We start from the raw sequence: 18,238 nt of genomic DNA on the forward strand, positions 1-18,238 counted from the left end.
TTATCTATTTATTATATAACTGCTTCTCTCTTAAAAGAAATTCACCTGGATAAATAGTTTCCTTTGTCTCTCCTTACTATGTTCCAAAATGTGAACTGAAACTTGTCCTGCAGAATAAAACCTAAAAATAATGGAGAAATTAATACAAACTTGGATAATTTATCCATTACTTAGAGACAGAAAAGCCAAGATTGCTGTAAGCCAAGATGTCTTCAAATAAAATGTACTAAAACAGATAATAAGCTTATATAATTCTGTTTGATGTAGCCAACATCAATGAAGCCTGGTGATTACGTTTTTGGCCATTTTATATATAAGGTAATCTCTGCCATGTGAAGACACGACAGCACAGAAATATCACTGGCATTTATAATGAACATGCTTGAGTGGACTGTTGCTTAATGTAATTAGCCTATATATGCAAATGATGGCATCAGAAATCTTGCAGCAGCTGCTGTTAGGAGGGCTTGGCAACCGTGTGCGTCATAAGCCAGTCTTACAGATCAAACGGACATATTTTCAGACTAGATAGAGACAGATAAGTGAAGAGAGATTAAAAATCATACATCTTTGGGATATATAAATCCAGATATCCTGAATAAAACATTGCAACAACTACCAATATAACATTTTTTCCATAGTTATTCTGTAGCAATGATTCACAATTGTGCTGGACCGCAGGATCCCTATTAACTCCACAATTTTAATAAAAAACAGTATAGAAAACTTCATTCAGTGTTGATCCATTGGTCACAACAATGAGACATTCTTTTACAGACTCAGCATATTTTCTACTCTACCATAAGCACCTTGAAAATGAGACTTGACCTGCAATCACTTCTTTTAGTGTTTTGTTACTTGCAGATTTTGCACTGGAATTGGTCTTTCCAGTCCTACTGTTTCAGTTCATGTTTTGCAAATGGAAGTGAAAAAGGGCAGCGCGCCACGAACCATGTCAGCAAAAGAATGCACCTGAGCCATAACTCATCGGGGTGAACCAGACACTTGAAAATACTGAAGTAACTCAAAGGTTTAAAAAATATATATGTATTACGAGAGCCACAAAAAAGGTTACAGACAGAGCTCCACAAAGCCTGCACAGATACATTCCAACAATTCAAGGTGGCAGAACAGGTGAAATACAGACCATAAAAACGGTTCAACATTAACTTTCCAGACTGTCAGAGACAGCAACCTTGACCCCATCTTTCCCCCCCACAAAAAAAATATTGAATATATATCTATATATCTATATAACTCTAGTCTGGACCATAGATATAGTCCAAAGAAAACCACATTGCAATTTCCACATTAGGCTTATAGGAAAATAGGCATCATCTGAGGAACATCCATTATAACACCCATGAGGTGATTATCTTAGGCCAAGGTGAGATAACATTATGCTTGGTTAGCAATTTTAGAACAGCAACACAACACAGTTCATTTGCTGCACATGGCTACTAACACATAGCTCTGTGCAACCCTTACAGCTGACTTTAACCAAACTAAGTAATTACATGTGTTTTGTTTTCTTTAATATAAAAAGAAAATGCTAATATAAGATATTAGGGCAGTTCCTGCTATGACCTTTCTTAAAAATTCAACACTTGAAGACTTCTTTAATGTACTTGCTTACAGACACATTTTGAGACTGTATTAACGACCTTCAGGAAAATATGCCACCCTGCCTGAGGCTTTTTCCTTTGTTCATTTCAGGTTATGTCTGCATCCAGTTCTGACATACGGGGCCAAATGCTGGTTGTATAACAGTGCAGTATTTGGCCCAGAGTTTCAAAGTCTTTGCTATTCAGACTTTCCTATGAGGTCAACGAACAAAGTAGTAAAAAAAGAAAACATTAAGGCTTCAAGTAAAAATATTTTCTCTCGCTCCCACCCATGTAGTAAGGTACATTTAACTTCCTAATACTCAATATATTATACAATTAAAGATACAGAGATCCAACTTTTCAAGGCAGATTTACTACAATGAAAACCTGGACACTAAATGGGAGTGTATGAACAGGGAACAAATGGCTAATTAAATGCAATATGCAATGAAGATTGATGCAAAACCTAAACAAAAACTATTGCTGTTTTTTAAATAAGCTAAAAATAAAAACATGTTGAAAAAATTTAAGACTCCTGAAACATGAAATAAACATGACAAAAGTAAAGAAGCTACTTTACAAGATGTGTTAACTTGTGCTGGATTTTCGTGGCTGATCTCCACCTCCTGTAAATTAGCATCACTTAAATGAGCTTTGATGGAGCCACACCAGTTTACACCAGCTGAAGATTTGGCCTGCAGCATCTTTAAAAACTGAGACTACCTGGGCAGAAGAACCTTACTGCTAATCTGTATACTCTTTGAAGAACTATACTTCAATATGGGCTGGATCCTGCTCCAAAATTAGATTTAATAAAGAGGTCCCCAGTCCTGCAACAGGAGCTATGGAAACAGAATCTTACATTTATGAGAAAATAGCTGCGCGTTCAGTGCCTTGGATGGAAATGAGGCTGGACTTGCTGCATGCAATCTCCGGCTAACAGTTCTGCTTAGATTATTCTTTCAGAAGATTTGAATAATTTACTCCAGGCTACGTGCACTGAATTATATGCAAACCTCAAAAGGAAAAAAAAAAAACCCCCACACAACTTTGGTACCATTGTAAACCTATTAACAAGTCAAACATCTCTCAACTGTGGGCAAAACTACTCACAAAATACATAATCCTTATATATGAACCTGTAATGACACAATGCATTCATTCCTTCCTCCCTTACCCCTTGTGAACTATGTCAAAATAACCCTGGATATTAGTGCTTTATACACACAATACTGTGTTTAGTCTTACTGAGAAATTCTCTCATGAACTAATGTAGTTAACTTCAAAGGCTCTTTGGCCCTTCAAGTTCCTCAGTTGCTTTTTTGTTTATAAATGCAGGAAAAAGAACAATCAAAGTGGAGCACCACTGGGATGCAAATCTCAGCTATTACACTGGTGCAAATTTTCAGCCTTGCTTGCATGAATTTCATGTACGTATTCAAAGACATGACAAAATGTGCCCTTGTCTCGCTCCCTAGCCCAAATTCAGTGTATCACGTGTTCCATCTTTTTCAGGGCTTACATATGGCATACATGATACTTTAAAAACAAGTAAATCTTGTGATACTCTATGCACCAGAGTGAATTCCAGTCCTTGAGGAAGTACTGCATCTTCCTGAGGAGTTAACGTCAGGGTAGAGTTGCAGGTTAATAACAGTTAAAGATGGAAGAAATCTGTAAGGCCATCTGGTCTAGCCCCTTGCCCCTGCAGGCTCACCTCTTACAGAATTTTTTTTTTTAATGACTTGTCCAAATATAGTCTGGCTGTTCTAAACAGTCTCCAATACTCTGCCTTGGAAGACTATTCCACTGCCCCTTCCCCTCCATCTTTTCTGCCCCCTTCTAAATGCAGACCATTGGTTATCAGTGACAACCTTTTGATTTACCTTTGGTTTTACATCTTTAAAGTAAAGTATTTTTAAAGTCATGATACTCAATTTCCACTTCATTGCTTAGCCAGTGTCATGGTTTTAGCCCTTTAAATCTTTTCATCAGCCAACCTGTCCAGTCTTTCAATATATATTGCTCCATCTGTACCTGATCCAGTTTGTCAGTACCTTTCTAGTACCATGGTGCCTCCAACTAAGGACAATATTCTACATGCCAGTGAGCAAATCGCATAGAAAGACTAGTGTTTCTCTGCTCTGTGATGTCCCTACAGTAGGCATTTAAGATACCACCAAGGTGATAAAATACACACTGATTTCTAGTTCACTCTCTCATAACTCTGGCCTATTGCAGCTGCATTGCTTTCCAGGTTTCTCCCTTCAGGCGACACTGAGCATTACACAGAGAGATGATTAACTTTCTTATGTTCTCTTCAACCTTTCTCTCCAAAAAATTCTGTGATATACAAGGGACACAATAAGCATGTATTGCAGCAGATGTTAAGATCTACCAAATCAAAAGATAAATTTTAACCAGGCAAAACTGAGGTCAATATTTGCCTTCCAGAATAATTAATATCAACATACATGAAAATAAGTAAGATGCTATCAACACATTATGAATTGCTACTAAATATCTGGAGAGCTCTCCATTATAGTCAAAGACTGAAAAGGATTCAATCTCTTGAAACAAATATCCTGAAAAGTGATTAATTTAGTTCTCTAGTCAAAACTATTCACCAGGAAAACCAGGTGGGAAGCCGAGGTTTTGTATGCTGACTGGCTCAGTGATAAATAATCATTTTTAGTGACTTTGGCAACAATTTCTCAGGATATTCTTAACAGCACACATGATCTGGCTAGTTAGCATTGGTCCAGATCTCAGTACTTTTGACTTCTGAGGTGGTAACTGCGTGGGAAGGAAAAGAATCCTTATGGAATGGAGAAAAAAACCCATTCCATTTGTCCCCAGATTAGCTTTGCCAGAGTTCTCATATTTGTGACAAAAGTAATGCACCCCCCCTTTCTTGTTTTTTATGGTAAAGCTGTCTTTAAGTCCAACAAAGTAAATGTAGTTTTCTGGAGACAGGAAAAAGAAACCTCAGAGTGTTGAGTAGATTTGATTGATACTATTTTAAAAAGTTGCTCCCTAGGGGAAAAAACCCCAAATGGAAAATCCTTTGTCTAACAGTATTGAAGACCAGAGGGAATGTGCTAGTAATTAGGCAGACAGAAAATTTATATCCTTTAGATGTATGCTTGGCTCAGTTACACACACTGTAAATTCAACAGATCATGATAACCTTGCTGCAGGATTACACAGATGGCACCAGGACAAGGCAGTAAACCATGTTATTGCCTAAATCCAACAGGTAAGGAGGGTGCAAGGAAAGCAGCTGATGGCTGTTTAAAATATGTTCCCATCCAAACATCTCTTTTCTTATCTGCTTGGTTTTGTTTCCGAGTCAGAGAAGCCTTTAAAAACCAGATGGAGCAAGAGGTCGGAGTGGAAGATCCTTACTGGTGTTGTGGTCCTTTTCCATGAGAGACAAACACGCGCACACGCACACACACAATTTCACACACAGGGAGGCAAATGGCAGACAGTGAGAAGCTGTTGCTATCCTTTCTCCTGCTCCCATCCAGGACCAGGGAGCAGGGAGGCTTTTAAAGATGCCGCGGCATTCGCAGCCCAAGTGCCCTTGCCTTGCTCCTTCCCAGGAGGAGGAACCCAACCTGCAACACCCGGGGGACACAGAGCAGTTCTCACACACGCAGACTGCCCAGCACAGGAAGCCCGCTTTCCATGTCGGTAGGAAAACAGCAGCCAGGCCTCTGACTCCTGCCGGACACATTGCTGGACAGAAGAACTGGGAAGGGGAAAAACTAAATGATCCTGGACTGACCATACTTTTTCACAGCACAACTGGTACAAAACAGGTTTGTTGGACAGACACACGCACAATGGCTTTAGCGCTCTCTTGCATGAAAGAAATCCGCTCTGTGGTTATGGTGTTAGGTCATAGCCAGTTCCTGCCTGTTGCTTCAGGAAGAGTCTGATGGACTGTACAATTTTATTCCCTTAAGAATAAGGCTGCAGCTGGTTTTTGGCCAAAAGATGAAAACAGAACAAACCCAAACAAGAAAAGGAGAGTGGCCGGCTGCTGCTGCTCCTTCTTTGTTGTTATTTGAGTCTTCACAGTGCTCCTAGCTTCATGGCTGGCTGAGTGGATGGCTCTTTATTTTTAATTAATTGTATTTTACACTGAAATTTCATAGGTTGTTCCACCAACTCCAGACACCTTCTTAACACTTGAGTGTCTAGCAGGGCTGACAGGTGTCCCCTGGGAACTTGATGTTGAACCCAACCTGGATATTCCTTTTGGCTGTCCATTTATTTTACTGTGAGGTGTCTTCAACTGCATGTCATCCCTGCATCAAAAGAAATACCAGAAGATGCATTGTTAGTAACTAAAGTGTGATAGCAGAATGGCTTCATTCAGGATAAACAATTACCCCTGTTACCCTGAGTCCCAGTGTTGCAAAATATTCAAGCATGGGAGCAACCTTGCTGAAGCCAATATATTTGAGGAAAAGCCACTGAAATGAGAGAATTCATTTGGCTATTAGGTCAGTGGATCAGACCCCAGTAATATCTGTTCATTTAATTACTTGTTTAAATGCTTTGTTGAACAAAACTAATTGCATAAGCATTTGTAGGACACAGGAGGGTTTAATTGTGACCACTGTTGACCTTAAGCCAAACTGTGTCTTACTATCAGAAATAATACTCAGAAAAAACACTGCCCAGTTAAATATCCAGTTAAACAAAATTACGTTGCTCATCTCTGAAAGACGTAAGGGAGGTGAAGCGCAAGACTTCTTTATGACAGAAGACACAAACTGAATCAAGTCAGAAAGCACTCTAGGATGTCTGTAATTAAAGACCATATTCCAGATGGACTCTTTGAAATAATATCCTTTCTTATGACCTACTGCCAGGGAGCATGGACAAGAGGCTTTCCTCAGAAGATATTTTAAATCTAGGCCACTACACACTAAAGTGTAATGTGTCTCTTCCCCAGGACTCACAAAATAATTAGATAAAAGCCTAGTAAAGAACTTGTTTATGTCCTGGAAGTGTCAGCACAACCGGGGTCTGCTGTATTCTCACATCTTACTGCTGCACAGTGGATGTCTGCTTGGGTTTGCCTCAGCCTGTAAGACTGGCTCATGCCAGCAGCAGTGACCTGGGGCTGAAACACCTTCCAGAAGGGAACACCACCTGTCTGCCTGCGAACCAGGACAGCCTGAGATACTTCAGACCACCCTGACTTTTTCTGGAGGCCAGAGGGTTTGATGGATTAACTGTATTCAAAAGGCAATTTCTTTCTTCACACGTGTCTGCAAAACAAAACAAACTACTCTAGACTTTTACACAGCTGTTGATAGGCTCAGAATAGCTCCAAACCTAAACGCACTTTTTATGTGGCAACCTGGCACTGACAGCTGTACCCTGGAGCTGAAGCAGCAGGTCCATCAGCTCACGCCAGCCTGGCTTCTGCTACGTGTTTAAGCTGTGTTTGCAGTAGAGAACAGAGTCCTGGATATCTGAACCAGCAAAACCCATATACATAAATGTATTAAAAAATTATTGTGTGGTTTTGTAAAACGCTGCTATATCCCCAAACAGCTAAAATATGCAGGGACCGAATTCTACATTTGTCTCACCAAAGTACTGCAAAAGCCCTAATTCAGTGCTGAAATTCTCCTGAAGAACACAGTCTGCCTCCTGAAACAAGGCAAAAAAGAGCTGGGGAGTGTTAGGGGAAACGGGAGAAGGGAAAGTAATTTGTAGCATGAGTGACAGGGAAAATGTGCTAGGTTTGTAAAGCACAGAGTGCCTGTGGGAGGTTTACTTCACCCGGTAAAAAACTTGACGTTTATTAAGCTATTTATTATTAATGTAGGTACTTGAGTTGACTTTAGGAACTTCAGTAAAAAAGATCCTCTGCAATTGTATCATATGTCTGCAATTTTCTTTAACATCTGATGGGACCTGTAGCTATTTTGATAGCTAGACCACTTTTGCCAGACGCTGTTTTTCATTACTTCAAAGAGTTGAACCAAAGTGAATTTACAGGCTCTACGTTTTAAATAAGCACAATGTAAAAGCAGTGGGACCAACAGGCTGACAGCATAACTAAGAACCAGAGACTAAGAAAAGGTAAAGACACTTTTCATATTAGCATCTTTCCTACAACAGCAGCTTATCCATCCAGGTCTCAAACAGAGGGCAAAGAGGCAAAAGAAGGTCCGCAGGTTCTCTTTCACTGAAACAGATTCCTTTCTTGAATACATATGAAGAGGAAAAAATGTCTGACTACCTCTTGAAAGTTAGATGTATCATCTTTGCAACTACAATTCACTTGAAAACACTGAGGAAAAACTTGCTGCCACTAAACTTTGGGAGACCTACAACAACGGTTCTCCCACATTTCAATAACTTTCCCTAAAATGCTGAGTAATACTGGAGTGAGAAACCTGTGACCTTAACCAGAGGACAGCATAGTGCAGTAAGTGCCAGATGCAAAGAAAACCTAGATATTTCTGAGCCCTCCAGGTCCCAACTTGGCTGAATTACTGTATCCTCAACAGGATCATGTAGCGCTTTCCAGACTTTCCAAGCCCTATAGTTTCCAGAAGGAAGAGAAAGAAATATAAGTGCATGCAGAAGCTGCAGCTGATGCTCATGCTCAGATACCACTTACTCAGGATCTCAGCACACCAAATCCTCTCTCTCTCTCCGTGCTTTCTCACAGAAAAGGAAGGAGGCAGCGAGGCCATAAGGTGGTCTGTGCTTTTATCACCAGTTCTGTACTATGGGACACTCAACACAGCTAAATACACAGCTCTCTATGCCAAGCACAATTTCCAGGATGGCCTCAGCCCATTTCCCTTAGTGCAGGGTATGCCTGCATGTACTGTGATCCCAGCTTTGCCTCTGTGTCCAAGCAACGGCTGGGTCCAGCCTCCTGTTAGGCTGCAAACTAAAACAGATCCACCCTTCTGTACTTAATGGCAGGGGTAATCTGCCCCATACCTTGCAAATAATTACCCAATTCAGCTAAGACACTGAATCACTATGATTTTTACAACTTGATTGACCACCTGCAGTTCAAGTTACAGTAAATGTGAAAACATTTTGTCATGATGAGGTTGCTGTGGGGGTGTCGCAGAACTGAAGAGCGCTGACAAACTCCCACCCTTGCTGGCCTACAGCAAACATGCAATCTGGGTTGTACCTCCAGCGAAGTGCTCTGCATCTGCTTGCAAACAGATTCACATTGCTAAGCAGCACCTAAAGCAGTACATACCTTTGTGCTCCCACTGATTGCACCTCTGTAATTTCCACAGTGTTTACAAATGAGACAGCCTTTGGGCCTCCATAAGAGGGTGACCTAGGCATCCCTGTGGGGGACGATGGGACCTGGTGGCCTGGGGATTTGTAGGAGCCATTGCTCACCCTGCCCTGTAGTGACTGATGGGACTGGACATTATTATTGGCTAAATCAGCTTGCAGAGAGGTTGTGGAAGTCCTTGGTGCTCTCGTCATTGCACTTGAGAGTGAAGACACTGAGGACTGCAGTATAGGGTTCCTTGTGCTAAAACTGGTAGCAGCCATCAGATTGTCTCTAGATCCGTATCTCATTGCCATGCTGCGTGGGTCTTCAGAGAGCGTGCTGACTTGCTGAAGGCTGTAGGAGCTAGGGGTGTCATAGACACCTGAATCTGCAAACACTGAATCAGGGTGCGAGTGGAGGAGCTTCTCCCTCTCTTCCATCTCCTTCCTCTCCTGGATGGATGCCATAATGGTTTTGGAAAGGTTATCATAGCGGACTGGGGAGGGGTCTCGCTGATGTGGAGCTGGACCCCCCAGCACTGGGCTGAAGCTCTGCGGTGGTTGCCGTTGCAGCTCGCTCCCCCGTAGATGGCACATTTTGGCTGATAAATATGGGGAGTGGTACCCAACAGAGCTGACTGCAGAATGGGCGATGCACTTCCTCCCCGAGGGTGACATGGGGTTTAGCAAACTGTCATATGAAAGACTCCCATTTCTGTTTGACAGGGAATTGGGAGAAAAGATGCTTTTGTAAGGGGTGGAGGCTGCCCCTTCAGACTTCATTGGATGAAGGGGCACTTTGTCTGTCCCTCTCCTGCCAGCAGATTTCAGGCTCAGGGATCGTGAATTGATGGCAAAGGAATCTATCTGCAGTGGGGAAGACTGATAGGTCTTGTGGAGGGAGCTCTTCCGGTAGCTGGGGATGTCCAAGCTGGGTTCAGACTGGTAATCAAGGCTCCTGCCATCCTCTTCTATCAGAGCCCCTTGAGTGTGTCCCTCCTGCATGGTGATCTAAAACAGAGGTGGATATGAGAAAGAGAAGCCAATGATAAGGAAGAATAGGTTTGCTCTCCATGGTGAGTGCACAGGAAGAAAAGGGCAGGAGGTCTTCTCTCAGACTCTCAGCCCAGCTATGACACGGGCTCGTTATAAGGAATCTCCTAATTCCTGTTCAGCATATGGATAAGTATGCTGAACACTGCTCCTTAGAAGCAAGGAGTTATTCATAGTAAGTGCCAAATAATATTGACAGTAATAGATCCGTCAATACATGGACACTGAAAATGCAGAATGAGAGACCTTCTCAACTGACACTCAAGTCTCGGCCAAGGTAAATCCGATTGTAATCTGATCATACTGCCCTTGGAGAAAGCACTTTACTTCAAATTTTCCACAAATAGCTCTTGAGTTGAGGGATGTCTGGTTTTGCATGCTGAGTCAGAAATACTTTAGGCTTCATTTCAACACACTGGGGACCAGCACACTCTTATCCACTTTACCCAGAGCTATAATGATTCAGTAATTCTGAATTTCTGGTCATAGGTCTTCAAAATTAAGCACCTAAGCTTAATTAAAGCAGAGAGGCTCCTTCCCACCATTTAGACAACAGTATGAAGCAATTTTCTTTTTTTTTATTGCCTGTGTAGGAGAGAGTGGCCACATCAGAGAAGGAAACAGGCCATAATTTATTTATGTGCATTGAAAACAGAGGACTTCGCTTTGTTTTACTTTATGAAAGACTGTTCACAGTTCTGTTCACTTAAAATGCCATTCTGTGCTAAGAAAAAAATTTTTGCTGTTATTTTTAAGGAATAGTTTGCCATAATGCCTAATAAATTGGATACATTGGTTCTGCAAACAAAGAATTAATTATCATTTGCATATTTAATCAGAGATGCAGTCAATGCAGTTCATTCTTTATCTAATTTCATTTAAAGGAAAATTATCCAAAAAAGCCTAACTGGCAAAAATCTGTTTTATTCAGAGTTTTTCTTTGTATTTTTTTCTTTGAGCTAGCAGATAGGGAAATAGGCAAAACAGCTCACTATCTTCTAGACCACGGTGCTAAATTTGGCCTTCTCTGGAAAAATAAGACCAAGTGGCAGCCTGTAAAGGAGGAGGAGAGAGCAATGACATAGCTTATGTTTGTGCTACTTATCCTTGTGCCCTGATCCCTCTTTTCTAACAGTTTTCACTGCTCAAAAGCAGAATTATATTGGCAGGCTGAAGAACTGATACAGAAGAGACAACATGGTATTCCCCACACCAGCTAGTCTCTTTCCCTCTGTACCTTATACTTAGATATGGCTTGGCAGACAAATACATGCTATCCTATCAGCTTGCCAAGTGAACTCATTTTTATAATATTCCCACTTGACTGCTAGAAAGTGGTGACTACTCTAAAATTGAACAAGTCCACAAAGCTGATTGTATGCACACAAGTCAGCCTATAATAACAACATCTTTTTAGGTTAGGATTGAAACAGCAACCCTCAGAGTGAAGATGCCGTACCCTGTTATCATTTCATAGCACTGTCCAGTCTTCTGGCCTAATCAGAACCTACCCTGTATCTTTATTGCATCTATGGCTACATACTGAATAAATAAAACAAGTTTTCCTCCCATGGCACTCTGACTTTTGGCATCATGACCCAAAACACTGTTGCTTACACAGCTCAAAATTGCTAGCTGATGCCTGTAAATATTTTGAATTGGATGCCAAACCATTTTTGATGTAATAAAGTGAAGATGATAGGATATGAAATTTTTTGGATACAGTGAGTACATCGTTGTTCTTATGTTCACTTTCAGCCAATCTTTTCTTCATTAAGTGGACAAATCCAGAGAATAAGATTTATAATTATTGCAGTAAGACTAAAACCCAAACTTGGTGGTAGCTGGAATTCTATCATCTATCACCATCTTTCTATACTAGAGAAGTTTTCTTCACAATTTAAGGAACAATCTGCCTTATTCCAGTGTTGCTGCAGTCTCTACCATATTTTCCTTTCCTTACTTATACCACCCCCTTCTTGTTATTGCTGGGGTGACATGGGAGGACCCAATGAAATTAACTGTTAGAAAACTGCGCTGTGTGTGGTATGTGTGTTTTAAGGGTATCTCCTCTGGTGTGTGAAGGCTTGGATATATATTGCAAATATACAAGATAGATCAGTGATTTTCAAACTGCTGTTCTCAGGTCCTGGGAGGCCAAGGAATATCTGCAACAAATCCATGAGAAATAAGTAAGAAAAACAAGTCTATCAGCAGTGGGCTTAGTTTTGCACTCTTCTTCCAAAGGAAACAGTGTAAACTGTTTCAAAACTCCTAAGCAAATGAGGAAACAGTCAGAGTTCCAGAGCAAGCCTCTCTTAATTGTTTGGACCTCAGTTTTCTTGCAGGGAAAGATGATGCCAAGTATTAGGAAGGAGGTTTTTTTCCCCATCTAACCCAAACATGCTGAGAAGGTGCTAAGGTAAAATGTGAGGAATCTTCCATTAATTTTAACTAAAATACCTCTTGGGATGCTTTAAAAGTTCCTTGCAAGCTGACAACTTGAGGAATCACAAGCATGTTGTCTGTTGGCTAAAGGGTCTGATCCAGAAAAGCGCTAAGCATGCCCAACTCCCTCTGAAGTGAATGTAAATTGGCACCTATGTCAGGAGAAGCCAATGGAAGGTGACACTTCTCAGCACCTTAGGATCAGGCTGAGACACTTAAAGCAGCAGTGCATGCCTGTCAGCAGGACAGACATGTCAAGCTCAACAGAGGAAAGCTGCAAAAGCAGACATGTTTTCATAAGGAGCATAGTGGAAAATATATACTATCGCAGAACAATGCCAAGTGTTGTTATTTACTTTTACATTTTGACTTTCACTAGAGCCCTGCAGTGAATTTATCCTCAGTTCCATGTTGCCTGGTGTTAGCTGGGAGCAGATTCTCCTTGGCTCACTCACCTGGTCAGCTGTAGCATGGTAGTGGACTTTGGGATTGTTGCTGAACGCTGGTCGATACTTGTACATGGCAGGTGTAGGAGGGCTAATAAGTTTGGGTGAAAGGCCACCTTCTGTAAAAGAAAAGGAAAAAAAAAAAGACTTTATATTAAAATGTGTGGACAGAAAGCTATCATCCCTAATCCCTTGCTATCCACAGTCCTCTGCAAACAAATCTGTTCTGGAAAGAATAAAACTTGCAGTGCTGAATTCCACCAAAAGCAATGGGGCCCCTGTGGAAATAACAGTACATTGCTGCCAGATCAGTGATGTAAAGAGAAGAAACAAGGTATAATACGGTAAGTAGCGTGACATATTTTGGTGAGTAGTAATTTTTCCAGACTGAAATAGTAGATATTTGGGTTGAATTAAGCTACTAGTTTTGTCTGAAAAAAAGAGTTTTAATAATAGTATCAAAGCTTTAATCTCACATTTTCATAAATGTAATAATTCAGTTTATAATGCCTAAGCATTTTATACTTAGATTCCTTAGTTCAAAATGACATTTTTCATTTTTAAATTAGTCAAAAAATTCAGGTGGTGTTTAAAATGGTTTAAAAACAGTGTGAAATGTATATGAAATATCCACCCTATGCTTGAATGAACACTTGAAGCTGACTTTTCTCTCCCTTTCCTGCTGTTTATTCCCCTGGCTCAGAATTCCTATAAATAGAAAAAAACGCCTTCACCCAGATCCCATTACTGTTTTAAAAAAATACCAGAAGCCTTTCAAAGAGGCTGAATTATTTTCTTAGTAATAAAAATAAAACACTGATCGTGCAACTATACCTTCACTGGTCCCCAGCTGCCCTTTTAGCTCAGAGTACTTGCTTGGATCTCCTTTTGGTGGAAGAGGTGGTTGCACATCCATACTTTTGTCCTCCAGGCCTTCCAGGCTAATTTTAGACTGAAAACAACCAAAGAATCAATCATTACCCACAGCTCGGTTAAATAACAGCACATGTCAGAGTGCTGGATGTACCAAACAAAAGCTACCTATACCTATAATGACAAACATGATTTAACATCCACTGCAGACAAGGACTGTCATGTGTAAAATTAGCATTGTCATAATAAGCCAGTATAATTTTATATGCACTGTCCTAGCCTACCTGGCATGCTAAATAACATTATCATCACACTAGTTAATACATGGTAGAAGACAATGGTGTTTTCTAGCATTTTTCAGCAACTTTCCAGGCAGCTCTCAGCAAGTAACTCTCCACAAAAATCTTGCAAGGTGGTTTCTTTTGAATCCACTGCTTTTTATATAACTAAACAAATCCTTCTATTTCATGTCAAGAGAAGCTGAAAAAAGACGACAAAAGAGAACTCAGTTTCTGAGCCAATATTCCTCTCACCAGATCACAAGCCTTCCCACAGTCTGGAAGCTCAAAACCTTTTTTTAAAGTAGAACAGCTGACCTGGTGGTACAAGGGTTCCCACACAGTGTTACGTTCATTAAAATTAATCTGAACACCAAGAGATGGCAACTCTTGGGACAGAAAGTAACTATTGCAAAGAACAGCCACCTCTTCCAAAAGATGCCCAGAGGCATCCTATTATAGAGCTGCAAAAAGAGCTGTTACTGGATCAAGAGCTGCTGTTACTGAACCTGGGTTACTTTCAGAGGATGAAGTATATGACAAGGAATCAACCTATACAATTTTCTCCTGAAAATGCATCACCTCCAATAAATTTTCAGTGACAAACTCATTCTCAGACTTGATAATGCTCAAGTCATGTTCTTCAAAAGCAGCACTTGAAGGCTGCCTTACCTTGCTCCGGTTGAGGTTGGCTTGGATCCCATTGTCACTGATCTTCACTGTGATCTGTCGCTCAGATAAATCAGGTCTGAGGAAAGGAGGCTTCACACTCACAGCTTGCTTTTTCTTGGGCTCAACTATGTACCTGAACAATTGTTCAAGAGTCATCATTAAAATAAACAATAACCTAAGAACAAGGCATAGAGACAATATCTTCCTGCTTCCAGGGTATGATTTAAGAATGTGTCAGAATCTAGGTAAGCAAACTCCATTTATTTCAATGGATGTAATAATTAAAAAGCAATAAAAATATCAGTTTCTTTTTAGTGAGCAAAAAGAGAGGAAGCATTAAAAAAACCCAAGCAAATTTTGAAGCCGAATGGACAAGAGCACAGTTCACATGAAGAGAGAAAAAGAGGCCTACCACCAATGGAAGCAATTTAATAGATCTTACCTAGTTAACATGAAACAGCTCCCCTGCGGTGGAAGACGGTGACTGGGGGAATAAGACCCAGCACACGGGGAGTTAACATGGAGAAGATGACATGCTGTCAGTTCTAGCTTACCACATGGTGACTTGTTTCTGTAGCATGTTTAGAGCGTTCAAATAAATGGAGGTGAAAAAGACAGGTCTATAGGAAGCAACAAATCTAAAGGGAAATGGCTGGCTTTAGAAATCTCATTTCTTTCCAGTGGACTAGAATTCTGCAAGTGCAATTGGGCAGTGGCTGTACAATGCATAAATATCAATACACACACAAGCCTTCTCCATCTAGTGAAAAGGAAATTCTAATAGTGATGGCTCAGTGACCTTCAATATACAGGACAATTTGAACAAGTCTTCACAAAACACAAACATTCTGCTTGCTGAAAGTCTGAGAAGAGCCATGATGATAGTACTCACACCTCTTAACAGGAGTGTCTCCCAACTTCTAATATCTGGCTCTCTAAGTATCTTGACCTGATTTTCATGTTTTTTTAAGTTTCATAAGCAGCTATTCCAGTATCTTCACTTTAACACACATAACAGTCTTTTAGGACTTATTTGCTGCATAGCGAAGGAGGGTAGTGGGGAGGAAAGGCAGATAATCGTGTCAGGGTCTAGAATTGCTCAATACCCTGAAAAGGCTCAAATAAGTCCTCTTATAGTACAATTATTAACATGTTTGCAGCCTGGACAGCTCAGCATCTGGGATATTTATACTCCATCTGATCTACTGAATTAAAATCCTGATTTCAAAATGTGAAACGATAAATCCATTTCCCCTAAAATAGAAAGCCATAAATAAAATCCTGAGTTCCATGATGTAGACCTCATTGAAAATCTGTTTTATGATAATGAAAGTGCCAATGAGATTGAAAACCACAGCAGCCTTAAATTAGGTTTAAGTCTTAAGGAGAAAGGCTGATTTTAGATTCCTTCCTTTTCTCCAGCAGACTAGAATGCCTGGACGTTGACTGTACAGTGCAAAAAGTCGTGTTGGGAATATGGTAACATATGGAAACTTACCTTGTTACTGAAATGCACTGGATAAACAGTTGGTGAAGACAAGGGTATCAGCTCTTGATGTAATTTGACATGCTCATGTATAAGGGTTATGAATTACATGAAGAAAGCAAATGCTTGGACAGGTTACAGCCATGCAAAAGCGAAGCAGCTATCACAGAGCTCTGCCTTCAGGAGTGCTTTGCTTTACCTCCCTGTTATTTCATCAATGGTCTTCCATTTGTAAGCCCAACCAAGCACATTTTCTGCCTCTTCCCAACAACTACTCTACCACCCTCATTCCCAGTTGAGAGAATTTCTCTTACCTGGGAGCCAAGGGGCTGCAGAGCACATGTTCCACATTACCGCAGCATCCTCGGGTAAAAGGATTCACTCCTCCACGGAATTTACCTGTCACCTGGAAACATATTCAGGACAGTGCTCAAACCTCTGGTTATATAAAAGTCATCAACCAACCCTCAGAAAGCCAAGAACAAGTATGCCTTGCTCTGACCCTACTGTCCTTCCCAAACAGATCATTTTACTTTGAATGCTACACTTCCTCTCTCCTGCTCTAACGCACCACCTCCATCAGCTATTTCTAGCTAGAAGGCACACCAACTAAAGGTCCCTTCCCCGAAGGGCAATGTGCTCAGTGTGGCTGGGTTTCAGAGTGACCAGGTTCACCTCCTCATGCTGCTCTTCGATTCACGCCTGCTGTTAGCCAGACATCCTGTTTTGAACCCTTTTATTCCCCCATTACTTCCACTCATCTGCCTTGGTAAGTCCCCTCCAAACAAACAGGAATGTCAACTCAACATTCATCATGTTGGATGAGAGCAATGTTTCCTCTCTATCAGCATCCCATTCGCCGCAGCAATCAGTATGAACCACTGCCTTATGCAGGCCTTATGCAGGAGGGTGCCAGGAACTCCCTGGTGATTACTATGTTTGCTTGGAAATGAGCTAGTTTAATAAAAGCCAAGCCTCATTAGACTGGCGGGATCCATTCAAAGCTTCATAAGCATTATAAAGGGTTTGTACTCTACAGGCAGACACTTGAAAGTAACCATATGGGGATAAATACCAATAAAGCCAGAGAGATTAATAGTGGTTGCCATTAAAAGCATTACTGTTGCTGTTTGCAAGTAATGCATTTTAATCAACTCATAGTTCTGATCTAGCAACAAGTTTACAGAGTACTAGAAATATTTTAATTACTTGCATATAAAATAATGACAATGAAATGATTTTGCAGTATATTATGCTGGCCTCTTTGATATAACATAAAACCCTTTAAAAGGCCAAGAGAGAAACGCTGGAAGTTCTGGGTGTTGGAAAAGTAACCTGATGACTAAAACATGGGCCTGGGACATTTGGCACATCTGCATTCATCCTGGGCTTAAGCTGACTTGTGCCAGAAGCTGGCAAAGCTCTTCATATCTCTGTGCCCATTTTCTCTCACACAATATGAAAATAAAATTTCTCTAACTCACAGATTACATTACTAATTATATCAATTTGGTTTCTAAAGTAGTTTGAAATCCACTGATAGAAAGCAGTCTCAGAAGGAAGGGTATTTATTTACTCTATTCAGAAACTAAAAATGCCAGGATATGAGCAGATGTTCAGTTATGGGTTATTTTGATTCCGTAAAAGACTTCCAGAGGCATTCAGAAAGCTCACAAACACCTAAACTCAGTCACTGCGCATTCCTAAATCAGTCTGCCTACTATGAATGCTCAAACCCAACAAAGTCCAGAATGACCAAATACCAAAAAATTACAGTAAAACACCAAAATGTCTGTACCACTGGCCTAAAAAATGTACTGGGAAAAGGGGGCAAGTGTAGCTGAACATATTGTAACTGTAATGCTGACAGCAGATAACCAACAGTGTGAGAAAAGAGAATAGATACTGAGACTGCAGGAGAAAAGTGAATGTTTTAAAACAATGGCAAAACCCAGGAGCAGATGGCATATCCATCACTCCTGGTCTGGTGCTCTAATTACTTAGATATGCTTCCTTTCAAAGGGACCTGAAGGCTGGGAACATCCATCGTCCCATTACAGATAGGCAGTACATATGACTAAACAG

At 40.7% G+C, this 18,238-nt stretch overlaps 1 protein-coding gene across 4 annotated transcripts in view; it reads right to left on the reverse strand.

Annotated features, from left to right (window-relative positions):
• ZDHHC8 (zinc finger DHHC-type palmitoyltransferase 8) overlaps positions 1 to 18,238 on the reverse strand; it is a 125,584-nt gene that overhangs the window by 5,913 nt on the left and 101,433 nt on the right. For 3 of the 4 annotated variants that reach the window (XM_027780791.2, XM_027780792.2, XM_055796613.1), the window contains 6 exons: positions 16,468 to 16,559; positions 14,668 to 14,800; positions 13,679 to 13,796; positions 12,854 to 12,963; positions 8,872 to 9,908; positions 625 to 5,926 (listed from right to left, as the gene is read on the reverse strand). In XM_027780791.2, the coding sequence (XP_027636592.1) occupies positions 5,755 to 5,926; positions 8,872 to 9,908; positions 12,854 to 12,963; positions 13,679 to 13,796; positions 14,668 to 14,800; positions 16,468 to 16,559 (1,662 nt within the window). In that variant the 3' untranslated portion in view covers positions 625 to 5,754. Of the gene's footprint in view, positions 1 to 45; positions 122 to 624; positions 5,927 to 8,871; positions 9,909 to 12,853; positions 12,964 to 13,678; positions 13,797 to 14,667; positions 14,801 to 16,467; positions 16,560 to 18,238 lie in introns of those variants that run through there. The other variant, XR_003552731.2, reaches the window with a different exon arrangement.

This window comes from Falco peregrinus, chromosome 2 (assembly GCF_023634155.1).
Source record: "Falco peregrinus isolate bFalPer1 chromosome 2, bFalPer1.pri, whole genome shotgun sequence".
Taxonomy (NCBI): Eukaryota; Metazoa; Chordata; class Aves; order Falconiformes; family Falconidae; genus Falco; species Falco peregrinus.